Here is a 22,050-nt window from a genome sequence, read left to right on the forward strand (position 1 = left end):
CTATCTTTTTTTTTCCAAATTATTGTTTCATGTTTTAGGCTACTTCTCAGATGTTATACTTTATCAGAAAATGTGTAAAAGAAATGTCAAGAACTTGATATCAAACTCTGTGATTTTGAAAATGTAATAAAAATAAAACAAGATGAGAAATTAAATATTCCCAGCACTTTCTATGATGTAGTATGCTTGCTACATCATAGAAAGTAATAAGAAATGACTCTTTACATTAAGGTAGTAGCCTAGTGAGAACAGGGTGTTGGGGGAATCACTTTTTTTCTCTTTTTCATCAAACCGCAGTTTTTGCAAGTTCCCGCAATTTTTGCAAGTTCCCGCAATTTTTGCAAGTTCCCGCAATTTCATCGCATAAAATTGCATAAATATCCCGCATATTCCATCGCATTTTTAAAGAAAACGGGCCGCGTAATCAAGGATTTTTGCCCGCAACAATCACAAAAAAACTCCGCGTTTTTCTGGAAGGACTGATCTTTTATGGTGACCAAAATGATCACACACAGAATCTTGTTCAAAATGCCTAATACACAGTGAAATCAATTCACCAAGTTAATAATATTAAAGGTTTGTTTTAAAGGAGTGTCTTTCATCTTACTTACTAAACTTAAAAAAAGGTTATAACACAAAAAAAAAGGTTTTATATAAAGATAAACCTCATATTTCAGCATTTAAATCATCTCTATAAAAAGAATGAGTCAATAAAGATACATTCCTGACAGTTATAATGCACAGTAGCTTATCTTTTATTGTTAATAGTAAAATTCGTACCGATTTTCCCATGGCTGTCGTTGCTATAGAACCATGCACTCATTACACTGCGCTCTCCTCCACAACGACAAAGGAGTTTTAATGTATTTCCACCACAGAAAAACGCTTGCTGTAGCTCTGCTAAAAGATGTATTTACGGAGAACAGAAAAAACACCCAAGTGTTTGGGTGCACGTGCACTCCCATACTGAAAAGTTTATGAGCGCGCGTCCCGTGAGCGCATAATGAGCGCGCTTCCCGTGCGCCTATTTGAATCATAGAGGATTTGAAATAACGACCTCGAGCGCGCAAAAGACGCGATACGTGAACTAATCAGGAGATTCCCTTGACATCGCTTCTGCGCACGGCACCTTCTCAGCAAGCAGGGCGCCATTGCCAATAATTGAATCGAAATGATAAAAAATAGAAAAACTTCGCGGCACAGAGTATTTTTTTTAACTGCTCGTGCCGCCCCCCATGTGACATGAGGAAATGCCGCCCCGGGCGACTGCCCGGTTCCCCCGTGCCTAGAACCGCTACTGAATATCAGTAACCAGACAGTTTCTGGTCTCATTGACTTCCACAGTACATTTTTTTTTCTACTTGACTTTTTAACTTTGGGGGAGTTGTAAAATGAGCCTATTTCCAAAAAAAAGTGGAGTATCCCTTTAAAAAATGTAATACACAGCGGGGTTAGTTGTAGCACAGTGTTACAACTAAGCCGCCAAGTGTACAATGATAATCAAATGAAAACAGGGTCACACAACTTTACAGGTTTGAGTATTTATTTATAAATTTAACTTTGTGGACTTTCACAAACAATGTTGGAATTTAAAATGTTTAAAATTTAGTTTACTATGCATTGATCACTTGTTTATTTATTAAAAATATGGCCTGATTTTAATGCAATAAACCCTTTAAATGTTCATTTTAAGCTCATTTGTATGATCATTACTGTTATTATTATTATTAATAATAATTTTACATGCAGCTGCCACACACAAATCTAATTCGATTGCAATTACAATATTTTATGATTTTATTTATTATTATTTATTGCAAACCTGTGCAGCCCTTTTCTATCTCTCTCTATCCATGATATTGATAATAGAGGGATGATTGGATGAGGGATGGATGCATGGATATCTATCTATACTGATGCACAAACAATATCAAACTATACAAATAAAATAGTACTGAATTACACACAAGTGTTACAACTCACCCCTCTATCTGTTCCAATTAACCCCGCCCGCATATGGGGTAAGTTGTAACATTTGCACTTCTGCTTAGATTGATTTCTGCCAATCAAATTTCTTCAGATTCACTATGAGAAAAAAAATCATCATCCTTTCACTCTTTATTTCTGCATATACTCTAGAAACTAGAAAATGGAAGCTTTAGTAAATGGTATATTTTACATAAAATGACACTTCATGGTGTTTAAATAATATAGATAATTCTAGTACAACTACTTCACAATTCCTTAGAGCAATCTAGTTTGACTTAAAATAAAACCCCCTTTATATTCTTATATATATCAAGAATTTTGATAAAAAGATGTAAATAACAGATTACTTTTTATTATTACTGGAACTCGCTGTACGAGTGATCTCCTGATGAAACACATTTTCACCTTCACCTTTCCTCCAGTTTATTTTGCTGTCACCTTCCAACCCCATGATCTTCAGCTTTTCACTGATCTAGAAGACCAGCAAAATAATAATCATAATAAGTCCTAATAACAGCAATAATGTGATATGGGAGTTGCTTGCCTGCTCAAAACTCACATGCACAATGCTATATGATTTAGTGGGTGTCTGTCATGGTAGGCTACTGTTATGCACCCAACATTTGACACTGAAACTGAACACAATTTTTAAGGCAGAGACAAACCTGATTCAGAATGGCAGTCTGACGTGAAGGATCATTCAATGTGCATTCTCCATTACAGGACAATTTCAGTCTGATGATCTGCTTTTTAATTAACGTGTCATCTAGAGAAATTAAAGGTTAGTCGTCATAAACACAGAAGATCTGCGTGCTCACGTCACATCTACATCATCAAACTCAGTATGAGTCGGCACAGTGCGCTTGGCAATCAGGAAGTGAGTACTTCTAATTGACTTCACTTTTCTCCGTTGAAGTCTATGGGGTCGCCGTGGCCATTTCTTTTACTATCTATCGTATTGTCATGGCAAACGTTATGAGGCTGTTTGTTTTCAACCGTAATAAATACATTCCAGGCTCTGCCTCATCAAGAGAAAGATCAGCATTAAATATTTCACAGACTAAATGAGAAAACTATGGAATTGCATAGTCAGGTTTTGTATTTATTTACTATCTCTTTCTCCAAATGTGTACATTTTTGTTTTTAAATAATTTGATTAATGTGGCTTATTTTTCTAAATGTGTTTTTCTACACTATTTTTTTTTTAAACTCTTGCACGTGTAATGATACAAATTATAAGAAATAATAGTAAAATCTTGCCTTTATAACAATGTGAAATTTTGGGGATTTGTTTTAAAATGTCAATTTTGTGTTATTATTTGGCATAAAATGTTTTTCCATTTTACAAAGAAATTTGCAGCATTTTGTCTGAGAAATAAAAGGACTCTTTTTCTTAAGTCACATCGTGAAACCAGTATTGCGTTGGGAGTTGAGAGAATTTTTAGATCCCTATATAGCCTATCAATGACAGTTGTTTGTAAATGTCTGTTTGAAGAATGATCTATAAATCTGTTGTTTGAATCATTTGAACTGTGGAAACTCACCTCCATAGCAGATAAAAGGTTGCTGTAGATCACAGCTGTATTGAGCCCATTTCCCAGTATCAGTTGTTGCCATGCCGACACAGTCTCCGGATCCTGAACTCTGGGATGGTTGTCCTGCTGCCCAGTTTCTAAAACTGAGATTCCACCGATCAGACCATTCCCAAGAGTCCTTGAACAGACCGATCCAGAGCGATCCTGCATTACTGATCAGATTCTGCTGCTTTGCGCTGCTGATACTCGCCAAATCAGTGTGTTGTTTTCTGCAGTAACTCTGAGCATCTCTCCATGTCAAAGCAGTCTCAGTGATGATGAAACCAGTGCTATCTGTTCAGAAACACCAGATAAAGACCAGCCCTTAGTCCAGGATCAGATAAAATATTGGGGAAAAATGAACCAGATTTGAGGACTCACCATTGAAACACACAAATGGGAGAACGGCACTGCAGCTCTCATCATACCAGCGTCCATTAAAACTAATCACACACTCCCCATCGCCATTTGGTTCTCCTGGATACCAGTTACTATACCGGGACAGTGGACCCAAAGACCAGACCCAGCGATACTCTGTTCCATTGTGGAGACCTATCCATACTGAACCCCTGTATCCAGCATCCACTGAATTCACCAGCAAACTCACGTCACTCATGCTGTCAGCAGTGGCCAGATCAGTGAATCTCGCTCTGCAGTAACTCTGAGCATCTTGCCATGTCTTGCTTTCATTTATAAACTGGTACTGGTACTTGCGCCCTTTAAGAGAGAAATATTAGGATTTTAAAGATAATAGATACTTGAAGATAAAATCATGATTACACTCAAAAAAATGAACTAGGAAGGTTGTGCACTTTACATAATATATTTATATATAGTTATAATTTATAATTTAATTTATAACTTATTATAATTGTGTTTCTTGACTTTAAATGTTTTTTCTATTAAGGTCTATGTAATTGTGGCTTAACTTAACAGTACAAAATCCTAATGTGTTGTCTAAACACAAACCATTTATGTTAAGTAAAAAAAATGTGTACATCCAGAGGGTGGCAGTATGGTGCGAGCCGACTGCCATTTTGCCCGAACTTAATTTGATTGTGTTCAATCTGCTTAAATCTACGAACAACTTAAGTTTACTTCATCCGTTTGTGTTGGATTACATGATTGATCTGTGTTGCATTAACTGAAACTGGGCAGTGCTTTTAGTTCCCAGCATGCTTTGCATATGGTTGAATTAAGAGAGAAAACAAGTTAAAATTAAGTGTTATTTTATGTTTTTTTTTGAGAAATTCAGAAAAGGGGAAGACTAGATAGTGTGTTATAGTGTTTAATGTTAAATTACATTGGAATTATTAAACCATTTAAATTACTGTGGGTTACCATTGTGGAGAAGAGTGGAGCATTTTGTTTGTCACTGATTTCATAATTTTCTGTTGCTTTGGACGAAGGAGCATGTAAATCTTAGCATTCAAGATGCTAATATAAATAGCTAGCTAAAGTCTATCAATTTAATTAAATGTCACTGAATCAAATGAAATTTAATGGATGAATGAATATAATAAAATGCCTTTGAATCATGTCAGGAAGCCTTTAAAAATTCGCGTTGAGACTACTTAAATTGGTTAAATTAAAATTACTCAATTCCATTATGTTGAAGTTACATGAACAAATTATGTTTGTTTAACGCAATCCAGTTATGTGGAACCTGTTGACAAAAAAATAAAATTAAGTAAAGCCAACATATAATTTTTTTTTAGTGTAAAAGGCATATTGCCCTAAAACATAAAATTTTTTTGAGCAATTTTATAATCGGAAACTGAGCCAAATAAAATTTGTAACAGTCTGAATTTTACTAGTCTAATAATAAAGATGGCCTTAAAAATATTTGGAAATGATTCTGAACTTACATATTCGGGAGACATATTTATCCAAACGACTGATATTCAAGTTTATCCAACCTGATCTCACGGGGAAGCATAAATATGTTCTGAGGTGATGATCTCATATTAATTTCTAAGATGTGAATTTCTCAAAATTGTTTTATTTGAATTAAAACTAAGCATGAAGATCCAACCTCAAACATACCTGTCATAGTCTAAAAAACAAACGAATGAGATAGTGTCTAATAATTTGTATGAATTCAAACAAAATCGTCAAAACTTAAATTGCCATGAGATTGTAGCCTACTTTTATCAATTCAAGCGTTCCCTGAATGGCACCCGGTATTTAATTCAATACAGTTTGAGCTACACTAACGTTGAGCTACACTATCATTGTTGTCAGAGATTTGTTTTTATTGTTTACACCAGTAAATTGATGAGCGCAAACCTTAGTAAATCACTAAGGAATTGCATTATTTGTTTATTCATTTAAATACTCTCCTAATCTCCTAAATTTCCCGTCTAAAAGGGAAACTCCAACGAATGCGTGGAATATGGTCAGACGCAAAAATAACTGTTTCCACGCCTTTTAGTAAATCCTGATAGTGGTCTTTTAATTTGCACTGGCACAAGCTGTTAGTAAATTAATGTCCCAGACAACATCTGTAGTCCCATTTTATTCTTCTTGAGTTTTATTTATTTATTTATTTTTTTAAATAAATAAAGGCTGACAAGTAAGGCTGTCAAGTGCTGAAATGGGACCTTGGAGGTTGTCGGGGACATTAAACATCATCAGCCAAACATGGTAAAAACCACTGACTATTCGAATTCAAACAAAATCACCAACTCAGAAAATGGCCACATTTTCTCATGAGATCGGGTTGTTTGGGAATAGTCAACACTATCTCACGACCAATTCGTACGAATTCGACGCATGATTAAAAAGTGGCTAATTCGTACGACCTCACTCGTACTAATTCGTACGATTTGTCTAAACCCACGTGATGGTTAGGTTTAGGGGCGGGGTCAGGGGTAGGTCATTCGTACAAATTCATACGAATTGGCCAATTCGTAAAATATGGACGATTTAGCAAAATCGTATTAATTCGTACGAGTGAGGTCGTATAAATTGTTACGAATTAGCCACTTTTTAATCATTCGTCGAATTCGTACGACTTGGTTGTGAGATCGGGTTGGAATAGTCACAGCTTCCTTGCACACTTTCTGCATAGGTCAGTCTATTATTTATTTGCAATTTGAATTTTTATATTATTTTGCGCTGTTTTGAGTGTCAGGTTTTTAGAATTAATTTTTATTTAATTTTTTTTTACAGTAATCAGCTTATTGTTGTGCTTGTACACTGCCTGTGAAATACAGTAATGCACACTACTTCTATACAGACATGAAAGTCATTCTGTCTAGCATGATACAGTATTAAATTCTCACATCCATGGCAGATAAAAGAACGCTTTAGATCACAGCTTTCATGAGCCCATCTCCCAGTATCAGTTGTTGACATGCCGACACAGTCTCCAGATCCTGAAGTCTGGGATGGTTGTCCTGCTGCCCAGTTTCTAAAGAAGCGGCTCCATTTATCAGACCATTCCCAAGAGTCCCTGAACAGACCAATCCAGAAGTAATATCCAGTTAAAAGGATCTTGGTTAACTGTTGATTTTCCTGAAAGTTGTGGATAGTGGCCAGATCTGTGTAATACTCTCTGCAGTAGCTCTGAGCATCTGTCCAGTTCTTACCAGTTTTTACCATGATGTATGTAGCATTTTCTATTGAGAGAAGCAAAAGAAAAATCAATTCGTAGCTCTTCTTTCCCAGAAAAACTCTCTCTCTCTCTCTCTCTCTCTCTCTCTCTCTCTCTCTCTCTCTCTCTCTCTCTCTCTCTCTCTCTCTCTCTCTCTCTCTCTCTCTCTCTCTCTCTCTCTCTCTCTCTCTCTCTCTCTCTCTCTCTCTCTCTCTCTCTCTCTCTCTCTCTCTCTCTCTCTCTCTCTCTCTCTCTCTCTCTCTCTCTCTCTCTCTCTCTCTCTATATATATATATATATATATATATATATATATATATATATACAACCCGATCTCACGACCAAGTCGTACGAATTCGACGAATGATTAAAAAGTGGCTAATTCGTAACAATTCATACGACCTCACTCGTACGAATTAATACGATTTTGCTAAATCGTACATATTTTACGAATTGGCCAATTCGTATAAATTCGTACGAATGACCTACCCCTTACCCCGCCCCTAAACCTAACCATCACGTGGGTTTAGACAAATCGTACGAATTAGTACGAGTGAGGTCGTACGAATTAGTACGGATTAGCCACTTTTTAATCATGCGTCGAATTCGTACGAATAGGTCGTGAGATAGTGTTGATATATACGTATATATACAGGGGTTGGACAATGAAACTGAAACACTGGCCAATGTTGGAGGTTTCACATCTATATGCCTGGCGGCCAATCTTCAGAGTGAAGCACGGGTGGATCAGTGATGGTTTGAGCTCCAATATCATGACAATCCTGATTGTATTTGATGGACACGACACGGCCGAGGACTACCAAACCCTTCTGGAGGATCATGAGCACCTGATGCTCAAACCGTGTATCAGCATGATCATGCATTAACACACACAGCAAGACTTGTGACAGAAGGGTTTGATGAAGATGAAAGTGACGTTGAACATGCACAGTCACCAGATCTGAATATTATTGAGGTGTTTTGGAGGAGCGAGTCCACCAGCATCATATAGTGACCTGGACACTGTTCTGGAAGAGGAACGGCTCATAATCCCTCTGGTCAGTGTGAAGGACTTCTATCTGTCATTCCCAAGATAAATTGGTGCTGTATTTGGATGGAAAATGAGGCCCTCACCATACTAACAAATTATTGTGTCGTAAAACCAGGTGTTTAAGTTTTATTGTCCAACCCCTGTATATATAATTTTTTTTTTTAAAGAACGGGGAACTCACCCTTATAGCACACAAAATATTGGCCATAGCTACAACCCATATCACCCCAGACCCCGTTACGATGAAAAGCACAATCTGCATTCTCATTTGGCTCTCCTGAAGCCCAGGTAATGTACTGAATATTTTCTCCATTAGACCAAGCCCAGCGTTTCTGTGACCCTCTCTTCAGTCCAATCCACACTGATCCACTGTATCCAGCATCCACTATATTCACCAGCCGGTTCACATCATCCATGGTGTCTACAGTAGCCAGGTCAGTGTACTTCTCTCTACAGTAACTCTGAGCCTCTGGCCACGACATTCTCACATTTATATAGTGATACTGACGAGAAAGAGCAGAACTGCTCCAGAAGAGTCCTGTTAAAATCAAGAGCCCTGTTAATATATGTAATCATCATCATAAATACAGATTACAGATGATCACACCAACCTGACAGCAGCAGCACAAACACACTCCTGTCCATGACTGAACACACAGATCCTCTCTGCTGTTTATCACCAATGTGTGCTGCTGTATTTTAAAAAGGGATTATTAAACACATCAATTTTTTCTGTTTCACTGAGTGTGACATTAAAGATTACATAGAAATCACACTGAGAAATACCAGCAACGCCAAGTTCATGAGTTGTATTACCTGGGAATGAATGACATTTTAAAATGTATATCCGCTGCATTATAAGTCGTTTTGGATAAAATGATATCAAGAAGGTCACAGTTAATGCATTGCATTAATTTCCCCAAAACGGTAAACAGTTGTGATTAATTAAATGAAAATACAAGTCAGACATAAGTTCTCAATTTCACAAAATATTTGTTTTATCACCTGAATCAATGATGATTTAAAACTGCCGATTGTCAATTCTTCAACCTATTCAATGCTTATGGTGCATTGTTTGGCTACCTTTTTGGCGACCTTGGTTCATTAACAAAAAACTCATTAGGATTTTTCCGTAGGCTTTTGAATTATTGCAAAGAATAAGCTCTGTGATCAATGCATGTTTTGTCCATCAAGATAATTTTCACAAATGAACACAACTTTTGTGAATTTTGAGGTCTAGAAATAAAAAGATAAGCTAAGGCTATGAACAAACTACACCACTGTCACTTTTTATCCCGCATGCTCACTTAAACATTACGGTAACACTTTACAATAAGGTTCATTAGTTAACATTAGTAAATGCATTAACTAACATGAACTAACGATGAGCAATGCATTAGTTACAGTGTTTATTAATCTTTGTTTATGTTTGTTAATACAAATACAGCTGTTCATTGTGCCTTCATGTTAGTTCACAGTCCATTAACTAATGTTAACTAATACAACCTTTGATTTTAATAACGTATTAGTAAATGTTGGAATTAATAAGATTAATAAATGCTGAAGAAGTATTGTTCACATATTGTACATGCTAACTAATGTTAACTAATGAACCTTATTGTAAAGTGTTACCAACATTACCACTACCAAGCTTTTGACAATTCTTACAGTCCCTATTTAAAAAAAATCCCCTGGTATGTAAAAATCACAAACATTAGCTTTAATTCACAATAAAATTGGAAATAAATACGAGCATCCAGTACTGGGCAAAATCTTTGCACATTTGACTTTTAAATTGCGTTTTTTATGAACAAGGAGACCCTTCAATAGATGGCATGACCCAGAGATCTGATCTCACCATCGAGGAGTCAGAAGAAACAGAAGCAACTGAGACCGTCTAAATCCATGTAAGAACTGTGGCAGTTCTCCAAGATACTTTTTACAACTTACCTGCCCTCTTGTTTCCTCATACAGAGATTATATATTTTGGTTGTCAACATTTGAAGTGGATCAAAGCCCTTCAACAAAGTTATACATGAATTTTGAACAAACCCGTTCTCGTCTTAGAACTTTTTTGATCCACTTCAAATGTTGACTTGAAACCCTTTTGTTGATGTTATCCCACCAAAGAACATGCTGTTTCAGATGTATTTATATATGTCATTTAAAATACATTAACATGAACACCAATCAAATTGGCCAGAAGTGATTTTTTTAATTCTTACCTCAAAATTGGTGTCCTTATATTTTTAGAGACTTGCAACTGCTTCTGTCGCCTGAGGAAGATTGTTGACATGTAAAAGAGTGAGTTCACCCCAGTCTTGCTTAAATTTGGTGATCTATCACCTGCATATTTCAATTTCACATAAACACACCCCTCAATGGCCAAAGTGGGCAGTTATTGGTCAGAACAGAACAAGCTGGAATATGGACTAGATCTTTAGCTGTTCAGTCTAACAAATCCTGTCACCTACATATTCACCTACATTTCTATTAACATTTAAACTTCAGGAATGAGAATCAGAAGGAGATGAGGAGGTTTAGTCTCATAACATGTCATGATCTTTGAAATCCAAAATATCTGACATAAAATGATATGCTGATTTGTTTCTGAAGGCAAGGCATGAGCAGTTTTGAGATTCAAATGGCTAATTTTCATTGAAGACATTTTTGCATGTCGCTGGTCAGAACTTGTCGTAATCGGCTGATCTTGAAGATATTTTGTTTACTCAACCCGATCTCCTGGCACTGCATCTGTAGCATGATTTCATGCTCTAAAAGTAATCTTTTATGAACATCTGGTTTGTAAAATTCATACTTTGATTGATTGTGTAGGGATAGCATTTTAAAATGTAATGAATTTGGTCCTTTAGATGTTTTATGTAAACTCAGATATGTTGATATGTTATTACCAAATAGAACACCGCCATATTTACGACCGATCTCGCCAGGTATGGCCGCCCAAACTGCCCATTTTAATGAGAGGGAGAGAGAGAGATACCTGGAGAAAATTTTAATTTTAGGCTCAGATCCTTATTTGTTACCCCCATTTTTTCTTTTGTCCATTATTATCTGCCCCAGACTTGCCCCAATTCGCATTCCATGATATATATATATATATATATATATATATATATATATATATATGTATACAGTTACACTCACCTAAAGGATTATTAGGAACACCTGTTCAATTTCTCATTGACGCAATTATCTAATCAACCAATCACATGGCAGTTGCTTCAATGCATTTAGGGGTGTGGTCCTGGTCAAGACAATCTCCTGAACTCCAAACTGAATGTCAGAATGGGAAAGGAAGGGGATTTAAGCAATTTTGAGCGTGGCATGGTTGTTGGTGCCAGATGGGTTTTTGAGTGTTTCACAATCTGCTCAGTTACTGGGATTTTCACACACAACCATTTCTAGGGTTTACAAAGAATGGTGTGAAAAGGAAAAAACATCCAGTGTGCGGCAGTCCTGCGGGCGAAAATGCCTTGTTGATGCTAGATGTCAGAGGAGAATGGGCTGACTGATTCAAGCTGATAGAAGAGCAACTTTGACTGAAATAACCACTCGTTGCAACAGGCGGATGGGCTACTACAGCAGAAGATCCCACCGGGTACCACTCATCTCCACTACAAATAGGAAAAAGAGGCTACAATTTGTAATGGCTCACCAAAATTGGACAGTTGAAGACTGGAAAAATGTAGCCTGGTCTGATGATTTTTCTGATTTAGTCTCGATTTCTGTTGAGACATTCAGATGGTAGAGGCAGAATTTGGCGTAAACAGAATGAGAACATGGACCCATCATGCCTTTTTACCACTGTGCAGGCTGCTGGTGGTGGTGTAATGGTGTGGGGGATGCTTTTTTGGCACACTTTAGACCCCTTAGTGCCGATTGAGCATTGTTTAAATGCCACAGCCTACCTGAGCATTGTTTCTGACCATGTCCATCTCTTTATGGCCACCATGTACCCATCCTCTGAAGGCTACTTCCAGCAGGATAATGCACCATGTCACAAAGCTCGAATCATTTCAAATTGGTTTCTTGAACATGACAATGAGTTGACTGTACTAAAATGGCCCCCACAGTCACCAGATCAACCCAATAGACCTTCTTTGGGATGTGGTGGAATGGGAGCTTCATGTCCTGGATGTGCATCCCACAAATCTCCATCAACTGCAAGATGCTATCCTATCAATATGGGCCAACATTTCTAAAGAATGCTTTCAGCACCTTGTTGAATCAATGCTACGTAGAATTAAGGCAGATCTGAAGGCGAAATTAAGGGGGTCAAACACAGTATTAGTATGGTGTTCCTAATAATCCTTCAGGTGAGAATATATATGTATATCGCTTGAAGGCTTTCAAGAGTACCGATGCATATCAATATGCTGGGGCTAGATGGGTAAAAGAAGTAAAAGTGCAGCACCTCACCACCAAGGATTTTATCATGGGAAATGTAGGTATTATAAATTATTTTTTTAATGTATGATTTTGGTGGTAGTTTGCTATGACTCACGGCTCAGTTAATGGAATAAACTGTAACACTGGTAGAAAACAATTAATGTGAAAATTAAATGTCCATGTTCAAAACATTGTCATCACCCCATCACAACCCCCTCATTTATAACAAAGCTAAATCGTCCCCATGGAATTATAAGATTCTATCTGACATTTTTGTCAAAATTGAGTTATTCACATTTTCTTATACTGTGGCAATTTATTTACATTTTGTGATGTGTTTTGTACATTTAGGGTCCCTGTTATTTTTATGTTTGAAAGAAACATGTTCCCCATACACATTTTCCTATATGGAATGCAAAAACTTTGAAGCTCAATATCTCAAAACTGCTCAGAACGCAGATAGAACCTTATAATTCCAAGGGGACGAAATATAAGATATATTTTAAATTCACAATATATATATATATATATATATATATATATATTTGAAATACATTAAACCATAAAACAACTCTCTATAAACTGTGTGTGTGTGTGTGTGTGTGTCAAATTTACCCTGTACACTGTCCTATTCTGTGTCATCTTCATGGGTCCAGTAGAAGTTACAGGTCACCTTCTGACCAGACATGATTTTTTTCTAGTTTTTTAAGCATGTAAATGTTTTTTTATGGCCGTTGAATAAAATTAATTAGGAGAACCTGCGGATTCAGATGCTAATCTGTCATTGCAAATCAAATTATGGCATGAAACAATAATTTCTTACCTCAATACAACTGCTCACTCCTTACAGCTTCACTGTCACCTGAGGAAGATAGATACATACAAGAATGATTTTTTACAAAAGAAAAAAACCTAATGATTTTATAAATCTGTATTGTTGTTTATTTCGAATTTATGCAAAAGAACATCTGACAAGAAAATAAAATCAAAAGTCGACAAATCAAAATGATTAGTATAACAAAATAAAAACATTTTATTTGAATTATTGAATTTTTTATTTTTATTCAATTAAACAATTAATTGACAATAATTACAGCCAAAGACTTTTTTACTCCTGTCAGTGTCCATTACATATTCGAAAAGGATCACCCCAAATCACCCCATATCTCAATTTCACATAAATACACCCTTAAACAGCCTGGTTATTGGTCAGCAACAACATTTAAATCTACATAATCCATAGCAAACAGGTGGTTCAGTCTGCAGACCATTTATGTTTAATTAAAGAACATTGCATTAAATGCTTTTGACAGCAAGCAGGTTTGACACAAAATCATGTGCTCATTTTTGTGACAAGACATGACTATAAGACTATAATATAATTTTTCTTGACGATCTTTCGGGCCATTGTCGCTATTCAAATCTGTGGACGTGATCATGATTTCAAGTACAACTTTTAAGTAAAATACAGTTTTTTTCTAGCAAAGGTCCAAACAATCATACATTAAACAGTCTCAGAAGCCTGGCTTGTTTGGCTATGCTATGAAATAAGCAATGTGTAAAGTTGGCATCAATAGTACTTTGTTAAAAAAAAAAAAAAAAAAAAAAAAGAGAAAATGTGCTCTCATGGGTGTTATTTATAATGGGTGAATATCTACTTTATTTTCTGTATATTTTATCATTGGTTCAGAATACACAAGTAATTTCCACGAAAGAGTAACTTATTTTCGAGCTTTGGCATAACACCTAGTCTACATGCACTGTGAATAAAATGACAAGGCTTTAGTAATTTTAATATTCAAAGAGCTGATTTTCATTGAAGACATTTTTGCATGTTGTCTTAAATCAGAACATCTTGTCCTAAGGCAAGGCAAGGCAAGGTAGCTGTCAATCTGCTGTCAAAAAATCTTCAGTACAGCTAAAATTAATTTCATGCTTCATACTGGTCAATTATTGCCCACTTTTCCTCTCAATAAACATGACTACAGTGGCTCAATGGCTCACAGTGGCTCAGTTTATTAAGCAACGAGAATACTTTTTGAGCGCAAAAACAAACAAAAACAACGACTTTATTTCTACTATTTATTTCCTTCTTTGTGGGCCTCTTGTCAGTTAACGTATAGTGTGAGAGCTACGTCACACGTAGGCTCACTATTGGCCGACGCTGGTCACGTGTGTGATGCATGTGATGTACAACAACAGAATCTTCTGTTACACTAGTGAACTCACTCAAGCCCCAAGGAGAAGGAAATTAATAGTTGAATAAAGTCATTATTTTTGTTTTTTTGCGCACAAAAAGTGTTCTCGTCACTTGATAAACTTAAGATTGAGCCACTGTAGTCACTTGGACTTTTCAGGACCGGCAAGTTTCAATCCCTTAAAGGGACACTCCACCCATTTGCATTAAGCTTTCCATTGTTAGAAACCCAGTTGTACCATTGAATGGTCGTGCAACACTCTTTCATTTTCCCCCGAGACGAGAGAAATCTGCTATTTACCTTTTTCACTTCCTCCTACAATGACACAAAAATCGTCATTTTACGTCTTTGTAGGAGGATGTGTAAGAGAGGGGGATTTCTGTAAAGACTACAAGCACTAGATTTCACCCTTTCAAACCCGCCCATAGGGGGTTGGACCTATTGCGCTAACAGACCAATCACAGATCAATGCCAGTGCATTTGATTTCACCGGCAGAAACATTTTGTAAATATGGATGAAGCAACTGATACGCAGACGGATGCATTATGGAGGATTGGGATTACACATCTTTTTTGGAAGCTAAGCTAGCAGGCTCTTGTTCTATGGAGAAAGCTGAGTAACATGTCCAGCCGTCGATGTCCGGGATTCAGCTTTTCCTTTCTCTGCAATCGCCATGTTCACATGTAAGTTACAGCTTTTGTTTCAATCTAACTGAATTCCTTATGATTGGTGAATCTGAATGCAGTGTTTACATGAACGCTAAACAAGTGATCGGTCGATGTGCGATTTAACATTGCTAGAAAATTCCCGCTCCTCCGTGAGAGATACGAGACCGGTAACTTACGTCTCACAGGTGTCGCTCATCGGTAATCACGCCACCGGCCTCGCGCCGTTCTCCAGCGGCCCTCACTCGTCCCGCTTGCCACAGTAAACATGATGAATGGCGACTGTAGAACGCAAAAGCCGAATCCCGGACATTTTGGGCGATCTCGAAACACATTTTCGGTCAGACTCATCACAAGTAGCCTAGACTTGTTGTTTAACTACTGCGCTCTGTTACCGGTAGGCGTGGCCTCCTAGGGCAGCGAAGCAGTTGCATTCTGGGAGTTGTTGTCTTTCATCCACATAAGCCAAAAATACATTTTCTGTCTTTTCTCAGTCTAAAAATGTCCAAATTCAACAATAATTTCACATTCCTTCTACATAAATTACAGATTTTAAATAAAATAAAATAAATAAAAAGAAATTGCTAGTTAATACCACTAACAAGGCTCTAAATAGCCCCACACTAACACAGTAACATAATGAGGGTCCCTACATGCAAAACGAAGCATTGAGAACTGTGTAAGTGTACAGTTTAATTAGAAGATATTTCAAAGACAGTCCACTTCATGTTTACAGGCAGGAGCCATCTTTGGAAAACAGTCTCGACATGTCGATCCACAAACGCCGTTTATACAGTTCAGAAGTTCACTGAACTTCATACAGTTCAGCTCACTTGGCATGTCGTCCGTAGTTCGACTTTTCGAGACTGTTTTCCAAAGATGGCTCCTGCCTGTATACGCGAAGTGGACTGTCTTTATATATTCATAAAGTATTTATTCTACAACTTTGAATTATTGTACTACATTATAAAATATTTATATTACATTAAGTTTTGAAAAGGAACGATTTTAACAATCTGCATAGTCTAAAACTGGCAGATTTTGAAAGACAGTGTTTGATGGAACTGGTACTTTGTCGGTCTAGTAAGATTAAATCGGCTGGAACACACATTAAAGAAAGATACTTTTATCCAAAGTGATTACAGTATTAAATTTGATCAGTTCATGGATTCTCTGGGAATCGAAGCCATGTTGTTAGTGACAAGCCCTGGTTTTTGAGATAGAGGAATACAGAGTTGCGGTTCTTGAATGTGGTTGGTTCTTATGATAATTTGGTGATGCTACTCATTCGTTAGTCACTTTGGAAAAAAAGTGTCAGCCTATTGAAGACTATATAAAATTGAATATTGTTTTTAGTATTATTATTACTGTTTATTAATTTGAATAATGCGTTGTATTATTTTTTAAGGATTATTTTTTATATACATTCATAATCATTCTATTTTGTGAATCATAGTGTTCTTGAATTTTATATGTGGGTGATGGAGACTTTGGGTGACTGACTAAGTATGAGCGGGAAGAGCTAGACTAAAAGTAAATGCAGTTTCCATCAAAGCATGGCATAGGGATATACATTCCAATATTAATTGGAACCATATGTTCCACTTTTTTGGTCAGTAGTAGAATAAAAACCGAGCATCTTTGTCCAGAGGACGTTTGATGTTTGTCAATTTAAAAGATACATTTTAAAGTAAAGACAGTCGCAGTTTGATGTAAAACCGTTGAGGTATAAGACTGTGAAAATACGTAATTACAAAGACTACAAACCCCAAAGGCGCACATTTTCTCTCAATGAATGAAGCTAACTTTACTGAGGCTGTCTGTCATTGTTTACAGTCTTACGTTATAATCGTAACGTTACGCCGTCATACCTGAGTGTTTTGTACCAGACTGCACACACACGAGCAGGTGGATCTTGCTCGTTGTTTCGCTTCCCGGGAGATGTAGTTCATTGAGCGATTTTCACATAAAACTAAATGTTACTCTTCTGTTGTATGACAAACTGCGACGTTTTTGACTTTCAGAATTATTTTTTTTAAATTGACAAACATCATATGTGTAATTGAGGGCACAGTTCAGACGGAATAAAAAGATAAGTTGTCTCTCGCCATTGACTACCATTCATATTTTTTTCCGAAATAAGGTCCCATGAGCCGGAAGCGGAGGGGCGGGACTTAGGCTCTCTATTGGCGTTGGGTAAAAAAATAAATAAATAAATGCGGGGGACAGAATCACCTGTTTTTAAAAGTGCGGGGGACGTGTCTAATTAATTAATTATTAATAGAGGTTCAGTTTCTTTTATGGCCAGGTTTTCAGTTTCTTTTAAATCTGACTATTAAAACGGTCAGTTTTAAAATAAAAAAAGTTGACAGATCTATAGTTATCACCTGAAAATGAAAACAATATGGACAGGATTCTATTTATATTTTTTATCAAATTTATATGAGAATGAAATATGCACACTTCACATAGACTTACATATATCTCAAACCCTCTTCTAATACAGTAGTAGTAAAGTTTTTATACTGAAGTTTACCATTAATGTCAATTTTGCAAACATATTTGTGGATTTTATTCTAAAATGCATTAACATCCACAAACCAGAGCTAAATTTAGCAAAAGAAAACATTTAATCCTTCAGAATGTAATTTGTTCTGTTTAACTGATTTAGTTATTGTCTTTTAATTAAAATTAATTTAAAATCAATTCCAATAAATATATTTAACATGTCCTTACTTTTCTTTTAAATAATAGATATTAGTACTACTATTACAACTTCCCATTTCCCCTTCAAAATATAGTTCAGACTTTTAGTTTTACTTGATATGCTCTGAATCAGATTTAAAGTTTACTTTAAAAAGCACACTGATAATTACAGTCGATCACATGTATTATTTGAGTTGGCCGTATGGTTGATCTCCTGATGAAACCTTCCCCTCTTCACCTTCCCCTTTCCTCCAGTTTATTTTGCTGTCACGTTCCAGCCCCATGATCTTTAGCTTTTCACTGATCTAGAAGACCAGCAAGAAAGAATAATAATAATCAGGAGAAGTAACAGTGGTAACTGTATAAAATAATTTAGTGTTTGTACTAACACTATTATTTCTGATGCAGAGATTCAAGTTATATATTTTTTTTATATTATATTAATTATTTAAAATAAAAAAGAATGTGACAGAGAAATGCAATAAACCATCTTCGATAAAAAAAAAAAAAAACTTACTTTACTTAAGTACTTTAATACATGCAGAAGTGAGCGAGTTTACATACACAATCTTATACAATTATAATTAATAACCCAAGGTCATCCAAACAGTTATAAATATATATATATTTTTTTTAGGGGGGTAAAGGTCATCGATTGTTTAAACACTTTACTTGAAGGTGTGTGAATAAGACTGACATGACACCTTCATAACCATGACATGACAGATATGTCTTGAATGTGAAGTAGGGTTTATGCATGCTTATGACAACTGTCATTATGTGTCTTTCACTCAGTAATGACATTTTGAATGCAAATATGACATTGTTTAAGATGACTTTCTTTTGACATCTTGGCATAAAAACCATAACATCATAACCTGTCAGTGTCTTTGTCATGACAACTTGACATAAAATTAAGTTACACTGTCATGTGGTTGGCTTTGACATTGGCTGTCATGAGGCCATTATAACTGTGTCATGAATATTTTTCGTGACCTCAACTACAGTGGTACTAATTTAATTTGTCATTAAAAAGTTATAATGGCCTCATGACAGCCAATGTCAAAACCAACCACCTGATGGTTTAATGTAATGTTAACCAATAAAGCTAGGTGTTTTTTTAAGATCTGTCATGTTTATGACAGGTTGTGTTGTCTTAGTAATGTCAAGTTGTCATGACAAAGACACTGACAGGTAATGATGTATTGTTTATGTCAAGGTGTCATAACAAAGACATCTCAAACAATGTCATATTTGCATTAAAAAGGTCATAACTGAGTGAATAACACTTAATAACAGTTGTCATAAACATGCATACTTCCTTCATATCCAAAACATATGTCATGTCATGATTATGAAGGTGCCATGTTAGTCTTATGCACACCCCTTTAAGTAAAGTGTCACCGTTTAAACTTTAAAGGGACCATTATGCCACTTTTTCTTGTTTTTTTATTTGATTTTTTTTTATTTATTTTTTTTTAGGTTTTTATTGTTCATTGGAGAAATCTCAGAAGGTGTTTCAGGGAGTTCAAAAACAAACACAGCATGACCCCTTTAAGCAAACCCTTGCAGATTTTTGCCCATTATCCAAACTCTACTGGTTGGAAACAACATACCGGAAAAATGCATGCAAATACAGTCTCTTGCATTGTCAGGTTGAACAATTTTTGAACAGTTCAAAAATCATTCTATCTAATGTGATCAGATTTGTCCAAAAACAAAAACTCACCTCCATAGCAGATAAAAGAACGCTTTAGATCACAGCTTTCATGAGCCCATTTCCCAGTATCAGTTGCTGTCATGCCGACACAGTCTCCAGATCCTGAAGTCTGGGATGGTTGTCCTGCTGCCCAGTTTCTAAAGAAGCGGCTCCATTTATCAGACCATTCCCAAGAGTCCTGGAACAGACCAATCCAGATGTAATATCCAGAAAAAAAAAATCAGAATTTCAGAAAAAAAAAATCAGAATTTTCCTCAGAGCTGTGGATAGTGGGCAGATCTGTGTAATACTGTCTGCAGTAGCTCTGAGCATCACTCCAAGTTTTAGCAGTTTTTTCCATGGTGTATCCATTATTTTCTATTGAGAGAAAAAAAAAGTTCACAGCTGTTCTTTCCCAGTTAAACTCCTCAAAAGAACAGGTAACTCACCCTTGTGGCAAACAAAATATCGAAGATAGCTACATCCCATATTGAAATGAAGAGGTTCGATAGTAGACTAATTTTAATGGATGTGAAACGCAGCAAGCAGTCGGTCAGAACTGTATAAGATGAGGCTTAGTTGAACAGAAACACTAGGCAGGGTTCAAACTTCACTTATTTACTGAAGAGCTGGTTGATTTACATATGGGGTATGCAGGGCTGGACTGGGACAAAAAATCAGCCCTGGACACTTCATCCAGACCGGCCCACTATGCACACACACACACACACACACACACACATCTATACGTGCATTAATCTGCATGTAAAATTACTGATTACATTTTATTTACTATCAGAACCAAGAAAAAAATATTAAAATAATAAACAAATAAAATGGAAATGATTTTATAAGGCTTTATTGTAAATAACTGGTCTTAATTTATGTGCCGCTTATTATTCTAATAGAATATTCTTAGGCTATACTATATAAACTATATTTCATGAGGTGCAACATCACTGCCAGGACCTGGCAGTGATGTTTCACCTCATGAAATATAGTTTATATAGTATACCTATATTTCATTTATACTATATCATTTATATAGTGTATATAGTATATATATATATATATATATATATATATATAAATCATTGTTAAAGCTAGTCAAGAGCAGTGAGTTATTTATCTTTGTCTTTTGTTCACATTTAGCCTATGACACATAAGGCTTCTGCCAGGCACTTTCAGGGATACAAATTGAAAAAAAAAAAAATATGTGCATATTTATATGCAAAATACTCCTTTCTATAGCTATTTGAAAGGTATGCAAGTATGCAAAATACTCCTTTCTATAGCTATTTTTCAAGTCAACTATGTGCTATTGTCATTAAATGGCTTTCCTGAGGTAACTGTAACGTTCTGTGACATAATTGTTCTCCTGCTGTTTTATTAATCTCTTTCCGTTGTTGAAAAGCACTGATTGATATTATTTATGAGGCATATACCGTTTGATAAGTTGTAGGCTATTGTATCTTATCTTTAAATAAAAAGTAACAGATGATCGGTTTACTTGAACTGAGGCGCTAAAGCGACCTGTCACGTTATTTTCTAGCGGCAAAACGGTATTGTCTGAATTTCGTAATAAAATGGACAGAACCAGAGAGCTGAGAATTTTAAATGTCATTTATATCGATCCTATTACAGCTGGAATATCGTAACATGCTTAAACAAAACAATGCAGAAGGCTACGTGTAGCCTATCATTCTAAATGTCTCACTTCAGCAGTCAGGCGCGCCCTGCTGACATCTTCACTAAAGTCCAGCAAATAATTCATTTATTTTAACACATTTGGTGGCATCTGCCTCAAGTTATTGTCGTTGTCTTGTCGTTTTTTCTCTCTCGACTTCTCGGTCCCCCTTTACGTTTAGAGATGTTACTCTTTTGACATGAATTTCGTTGCACATCATCACATCGCATCACTGCAGTTGTTGTAAAGCGGCCGCTTTTCAAGTCTAGATTTGAACTTGATTCCGATTGGCCATCAGACCTGTTAGTCTCGCAGCTCGCGTCAGCTTCATGAGAGAGACACATGCCCGGAATTGGACAATATAACAATATACTTACGATAGAATAGGCTATATTTACAATTAATAATGATTTAAAAACAAAATACATAACGCGCCGGGCCGCCGGCCCAACCAGACCGCGGCCCACCGGGAA

The 22,050-nt window shown here is 36.1% G+C and overlaps 1 protein-coding gene across 4 annotated transcripts; it reads right to left on the reverse strand.

Annotated features, from left to right (window-relative positions):
* Nucleotides 1–312: 312 nt before the first annotated feature.
* On the reverse strand, nucleotides 313–20,595 carry LOC148981488 (macrophage mannose receptor 1-like). 4 transcript variants are annotated; one of them, XM_089131453.1, is made up of 11 exons: nucleotides 20,340–20,595; nucleotides 19,921–20,089; nucleotides 13,445–13,483; nucleotides 10,437–10,487; nucleotides 8,823–8,903; nucleotides 8,393–8,749; nucleotides 6,851–7,186; nucleotides 3,945–4,280; nucleotides 3,534–3,857; nucleotides 2,655–2,755; nucleotides 313–2,461 (listed from the first exon to the last, which is right to left on the reverse strand). In XM_089131453.1, the coding sequence occupies exons 5-11, from the start codon at nucleotides 8,854–8,856 to the stop codon at nucleotides 2,333–2,335; spliced, it is 1,617 nt and encodes a 538-aa protein (XP_088987579.1). In that variant the 5' UTR covers nucleotides 8,857–8,903; nucleotides 10,437–10,487; nucleotides 13,445–13,483; nucleotides 19,921–20,089; nucleotides 20,340–20,595; the 3' UTR covers nucleotides 313–2,332. The 4 variants fall into 4 exon arrangements, with proteins under 4 accessions (XP_088987579.1, XP_088987578.1, XP_088987581.1 ...); XM_089131452.1 differs by lacking the exon at nucleotides 20,340–20,595 and having other exon boundaries at nucleotides 19,921–20,123; XM_089131454.1 differs by lacking the exons at nucleotides 2,655–2,755; nucleotides 20,340–20,595 and adding an exon at nucleotides 2,549–2,624 and having other exon boundaries at nucleotides 2,323–2,461; nucleotides 19,921–20,123.
* Nucleotides 20,596–22,050: the final 1,455 nt, after the last annotated feature.

This window comes from Pimephales promelas, chromosome 5 (assembly GCF_988280905.1).
Source record: "Pimephales promelas chromosome 5, fPimPro1.hap1.1, whole genome shotgun sequence".
Classification (NCBI taxonomy): Eukaryota; Metazoa; Chordata; class Actinopteri; order Cypriniformes; family Leuciscidae; genus Pimephales; species Pimephales promelas.

Excerpts from the sequence above, each read along its gene's own strand:
- LOC148981488 (XM_089131453.1), bottom strand. The coding sequence starts at position 8,856 with ATGGACAGGAGTGTGTTTGTGCTGCTGCTGTCAG. Across the intron at positions 8,750-8,822 it reads GTTTGTGCTGCTGCTGTCAG|GACTCTTCTGGAGCAGTTCT; the intron begins GTTGGTGTGATC and ends TGATTTTAACAG. Across the intron at positions 3,858-3,944 it reads CCCATTTGTGTGTTTCAATG|ATAGCACTGGTTTCATCATC; the intron begins GTGAGTCCTCAA and ends GTTTCTGAACAG.